The sequence below is a fragment of the Anas platyrhynchos genome, chromosome 25, assembly GCF_047663525.1.
Source record: "Anas platyrhynchos isolate ZD024472 breed Pekin duck chromosome 25, IASCAAS_PekinDuck_T2T, whole genome shotgun sequence".
Lineage (NCBI taxonomy): Eukaryota > Metazoa > Chordata > Aves > Anseriformes > Anatidae > Anas > Anas platyrhynchos.
In genome coordinates, this window is record NC_092611.1 from 693,650 (window position 1) to 699,871 (window position 6,222).

A 6,222-nucleotide genomic window follows, 5' to 3' on the forward strand; every position below is an offset into this window, starting at 1 on the left:
ATATATATATTATATATGTTTTATATATGTTTTATATATGTTTTATATATGTTTTAATAAAATAAGGAAATGATATTTTTTTTCTACGTTTGTGGTTTCCAAACTGTAGTTAATAAACATTAAACAAGATGCAATAGGATCTCGTTAACTCTTTTGTTTGAAAAAACAGTGGCCCTGATCGAGAGGTGCAAGTTAGAGGAGACAATATTCGGTATTTCTCTATGTTGTCATTTATTGGTGAAGATGAAAGTCTGCAGTTCATGTTCATTACACTAGCATGACAACATGACCACAAGGGGGACTGTCTGGTAGTGAAAAGGAACTTCAGCATGGATTAAAAATCTTTGCCTTTCTTTATTCTGAACTGTTTTTCTTATGGCTGCTAGAGAGAGATTCTCTGCCTTAGAAATAAAACTGCCCAGGCTGTTCTGATAAACCTGTAGGGTTAAGGCACTTCTACCAAAACAGATTTCAAAAGGCAAGAAGTCAAAAAGCAACAATTCAGTAATCTGTGTACGCTTCTATATTAAGTTTTAAGATAACCTGGTTTATATTTAGTTCACACAAATTAACCAAACATAGCAGCATACAACCTAAGAAAAGCTTAAGAAATTTATTAGATGCACAGATAAAGTGCTGTAACAGAGAAACTTGTGTAAATCTATTCTAAAATAAATAAGGTACAGTTAAACCACCTTTGACTCGTTTTAACTCGGAAAGAAATAACCTAAGTTTTAATCATTTGAATTTTAAGGTCAAGGTGAAATATACCATAACTATAACAGTGGTTGTGATCTGTATCAACTATTTGAGGCTCCTGTTCCTCTTGAGGTCTCCCAGAAACAGGAAGGCTATTGCAAAATGTGTCCATTAGACATAGTTCCTTTTACAGAAACATTTTTGTAATAAAGTCTGGTTGCTCAAATACATGTTAAAATATTTAACAAGGAAACAATTTTCTCCTGATCCAGTCAATCTTTTAAACAAGACAATGTATTTTTCCTATGACGCAGCCCACAGGAGGGAACAGAAGTAAACATCCTCCTGAACTGAAGACTGTTTTGCTTGAAGAACTAAACTATTGCATTATTATATGAGAGCAAGAAATATCCATTTGGGTTATCCCTTTCTCCAAACATGGTGCCCAGTGATACATGTATTTTTGCCTTAATCTCAAAGGCCCGTTTGTCTCCAGGTAAGGTACGTTAAAAAGAGATTCCCTTTAAGCATCTTATCACAAGATCTCTTACTGCCTTTCCACCCGGGGAAGCTTGTGTGTTAGACTGCCCTTGGAGTTTTGGATGCTACTAGATTTCTGTGCTCTGTTATCCATAATTTCAGGCACTTCGGGGCTAACATGGCTGTTTAAGTCAATGCAATAATATTACCAATATATTCAACACTCAGAAGAGTCACCACAGTTTCCTTCACACACTCAGGATTTCAAATTCTTCTTCCAATTCAAATAGCTTGTCAGTAGATTCAATGAGTTCTGTAAAAAAAGATAAAGAAAAAAATGCTTCTAAAGACATGCCTGATTTTGTTCACTTAAAAAAAAAAACTTTGAAAGACGCATTCCAGAAAAGTACTTTGTAAGAGTGAAAAAAAAAATCTGTGCTAGCAATTGTATGGCTTGTTTGGATACATGCCTGCTATATATTGCTTGACACTCACAAAGGATAGTTATTCTACCTGTGATTATTCTTTTATTTGCTAACGAGGAACATAACATTGCACAATTAGGCTTTTTATCAGTGCCTTACCTGCTCCTGTGGTTGTCACTTCTGGTTTTGTTGGAGGTATGAAAGGAGGCCAGTGTGGCGGGTGCTTCTGGACCAGCTCAAACATCCGTAGACTCTGCTGCTTTAGAATCTCCTGAGGACAGAATGCTTTCATTTTAAAAGCTGGCTCGGGAGACGCTTCAAACACAAAACGTGTCTGCTTAATTGAAAGTGTTTTTTAATTACGCATGTCCATCAGGAAAAAAAAGTCTTTATACAGACATACTGTGAAATCCAAGCACCATGGTCTCTGTAATACATCCCTAGTTAAAACACATCTGGAAGACAGATCTCTTGAACTGTACTACAAATTATCAGTCTTATCATCTTTTGATATCAGCTTTGATATCTGCAAACCTGTAATTTTGTTTACAGGTAGCAAGCACACTAGGAATGTACAATATTTTCTGCTTTTTAAAAGAAAGTTGCTTGCATAGAACTCTCCTCAAGTTTTCTGTTGATCAATAGCACAAAAGACAGATCTATCAGCTCCTCCAAAGGGGAAAAAAAAAAAAAAACGCATCAGATTTTGAAGGACAGGTTTTGGTCAGGAAAAAAGGTGTTCCTGAAGCCAAACGCTATTCCTCTTCAAAGAGAAGTTACCTTCTGTCCTGTATTTCAGTTATTTACAAACTGTTTTCCTTAGATGATTTTTTTTTTTTTAAATAAATGCCCTTAGAGGTTGATGGTACTTTACATTCAGACGTCTGGTGCTTAGCTTAACAGCTGCATGCAGAAACATCCTCAAGTCTGTTTCCTGTGGCAGCCAGCACCTTCTGTTCTCCCTAGATCAGCAGGAGCTAGAGGCCTGCAGCACTTACAGAATCAGATCTTTAAGATAGCAGGGACTAACAGTCATAATTAGAACACGCAATCTATTATGTCAAACAATAAAAAAGGATCAGGAAGCAAATCATTGATACATCACTACAATATGGCAGTTAAACCTTAGTCATTTAGTGAGAATTAGAAGTTAAAAGCAAGTGTCACCCAGTAACACCTTCAAGTGTGGATGTTTACACCCATTTTCCAACTGGCAGGGTTTGTGGCTGGTAAAGTGCTGAACAATTTCCAATTAGCAATTCAGTAGTATTGCCTTACCCTGATGCTTTAATGCATTCTTCTCTATGGCTCATACAATTTGTATACAAAGGAAAATGCAAAGGAAAATTTTACAAAAAACAGACAATAAAAACCAGACTTTATAAAGAACAAATCGAGATGCTAAGTTCCCACTCTTACCTTTTGTACAAGACTACACCGGTTATCAAAATCACATTCTTCTTTGCAAAAGAAGCCCTTAGGGGAAAAAACAAACACACAGAGTTTTACCTTTGCAGATGGTAGGTATGTGGTACCAGCAGGTAAGGCGGTTTGACCTCTGATACAGTAATGCCCTGTACGATCAGTAGATACAAGACTCCAAATATGTGGCAGCTCTAGGGAGAGAACCCACGGGGAGAACAAGGCCCTGCAAACCCCTAACGAAATAGTCAAGCAAAAAATAGCAGCAGCTCCTGTGTGCTCCTCCATGGAGCGCCACCCAGTTCCTACAGTCCAGGTATCAGCAGAAGCTGAAAACTTGTAGATGATGGACCACCTAAGGAACATTTCCATTCTGGTATCTATACTGAAAATATTTGCTCTTCATTATGATTTTGTCTGTCTCGTTGCATCATGCCACATTTTGCACAGTTACGTAGTTAAGTATTAAAACAAAACAAAACAAAAGAACTTTCTAAAAAGCAGCTGTATTAAAAAACAGGTATGTGAATGAATGACAGATACCAGTATCTTTACAGATTGTTTAAAGCTTTAGAAACACATCCCACTGGTGACAACTGCCAATCACCCAATCACAGGATACTGGCATGGGATCAGATCCAATTTTTTCAAATACCACACTACCCCCATGACATTTTGGGTGAATTACAAATAATACATTTGTATTTGTAATTTGGGGTGAAATACAATAATTCCACTTAAACAGTTTCAACTTATGATATAAAGTAAGTTTAAGTAACTTGTCTACAGGTGACCAAACCTAAAGTAGTGATAGAATAAAACACGTAAACCTGTTTCAGTTCCTTGCTCTGACCATTATAATGCCTCTTGAAAGAAGTAAAAGCTGCTCAGTAAAGAAAACAAAGCGAGCTCCCTACAGTACAGACAGCTCCCCACTTGCCCTAAGATTCTCCATGTAGTTATGTACAAACTACTATGTGTTGATCACAGAAGACAGCTTTGTGATCTTGGTTCTGTTCAAGGAGATGCATTGCTGCCCTTACCAATGTAGAGAGACATTACTTTGAGATAAAGTACATGCATTCCAGATTTCCTGACACTTACTAAAGCTACTGAAGGGTCCAAATTCATGATCTTCATTCTATGTGGGGCTTCCTGGCAGTGGAAACTCTCATCGTCAACCGTGCCATTTTCTTCTGAATCTACAAAGCTTTGAGTGGTGTGAGGGTCCAGATAGATCAGCTCATTGCCTGGATGGGTAAAAGCCGTATGTTAAAAATAAGCAAGTGACATTAATAAGCACTTGGTCCAGAACTGTAAAATAGAAATTAGATTGCCATCGCAGTCAGTATAATCTAGACTTTCCAGCTAGGGATTCTTTAAGAGAATCGGAAGGTTTAGACACAGCGTTTCCCACAGGGTATTTAGTATAACTTCCTATTGTCACCTATTACTGTAATTTTTTGGTTGGTTATGTTCTATCTTTGTCACATACTTTTATTTTTCCATGTGAGATCCAGTACTTTTTTTTTTTTTAAATCTCAAGTGTTGTAAACACTAACATTTGACAGATTAAAAGGTACAGGATGTTCACAGATGCAATCTGTAATCCCATTAGGCATTCATTCAGAAATTGGAACAAAAAAGCCTAACTAAAACAGGTTAGGTTTTACAAAAGGACAAAATAGGGTTGCAAAATTTTGGCCCAAAGTGGGGTGAAATCTGAAGGAATGCATTTTAAATTAATTAGAGCAATACTTAATAACAGAAGGTATGCAAAAGGTGAAAAAGATACTGCTATCAGAAACAGTTTTGAAATACAAGAAAATAAAAGTGACATTTGACCAATACACTTGTCAAATGCTATCAGCTATTCTCAGTATGTTGCTCTTGTTGATGTCATCACTTATTTTTACACCTAGCTTTGCTGTTAACTTTCTGCTCCTGTTAAGGATCATCTCATACTGTTTCTAAACTCTTTTAGATATGCTTCTTCATTTATTTTATTCTATTCTCATCTTTCTTTACTTCTAGAGGTTCACGCTTAGACCCCTTACTATTTCCCCTTCAAAAAATGTTCTCTTTTGATCATCTGCACATTTGGAATAAGTTTCTTTTTTCCTTACCTAAAAATCCTATGAAATAATAGGCATTCTTTGGTTTCCCTCCTAATGCTCCCAAAGACTGTGGCATCTTAAAGCATTCCTAGGAGTTCAAAAGGAATAAAGGAAATTGTCATTCATTTCTTTACTGACATCACAGATACCCAAACTTATTTGACAGTAACAAGCAATGAATTGAAAGAAAACCTTACTTTAAATGCATCAATATATACGGGATTTATGTGATTTATCCCTAGTCGTAGAGGTATAATAAGCAAGAGGGCTTTCCAGCCTGTGCAGAGTCCTCCTGCATTCTTGCTTCGGCCAAGAGCACTTCTGTGCAAATGTGCACTGCTGTGGGACGCGCTGCTGCTCTGAGGAGGGGACCAGCACATTTTTTCTGCGGGAATAAAACTAGAAATCAGTCAACGCACAGAGGAACACAAAGCAGATCTTCCTCTCAGTAGTGAATTAAGCTAGTTTGCCAGGGATCTTTATAGGGCACCCAAGACAAAACGAGCCGGGCATGGCAATTACAGCTATTTAGTAGAAGTAATTCTAGCAGACAGTATGTGCTGGCACGTCCAAGTGAGACGTTAGATCAATGATTGGGGGATGACAATTTAAGACTGCAGTGACATGTCCTATTAATGTTATTAATAGTGTCAAGCTTTGCCTATAAAACGCCAGAGAAATGAAATGGCAGCAATGATGACAGTAGAAATTCTTCAAGGAGCTCTTCACATCCAGTGATGTGAGCACGAAGTTGGCATCAGGGATCAAAAAACCACAACTGAGTTTGTATGTCCTTCTTCCCTCTTCTTACCCTTGCAAGACAAACCCATGGCCCCCCAAGTATTTGTTCATGTTTAGATACATGCTGGCAAATGGAGTCAAATCAGAAACTGTTACCAGAAAACTGATGAGGTGTCACTTACTGATGTCGTCAATGACCACCGTATTGCCCATAGATACATAAACTGCTAATGAATTCCATTCATCAAATAAAGCAAGCTTCCTAGAAAACATTAAGGTACTAATTAATATAAACTAGTTGGATCAAAAGGGTAGCTTTACACTCAGAACCATTTATT

At 37.2% G+C, this 6,222-nt stretch overlaps 1 protein-coding gene across 1 annotated transcript; it reads right to left on the reverse strand.

Moving 5' to 3' along the window:
- Positions 1–585: 585 nt before the first annotated feature.
- LOC139999431 (cysteine protease ATG4A-like) lies at positions 586–5,468 on the reverse strand. Its single transcript, XM_072027707.1, has 6 exons — positions 5,341–5,468; positions 5,153–5,231; positions 4,131–4,276; positions 3,024–3,080; positions 1,764–1,875; positions 586–1,492 (listed from the first exon to the last, which is right to left on the reverse strand). Exons 2-6 carry the CDS (start codon positions 5,217–5,219, stop codon positions 1,428–1,430), a joined length of 447 nt encoding a protein of 148 aa, XP_071883808.1. The 5' UTR covers positions 5,220–5,231; positions 5,341–5,468; the 3' UTR covers positions 586–1,427.
- Between the last annotated feature and the right edge of the window lie 754 nt (positions 5,469–6,222).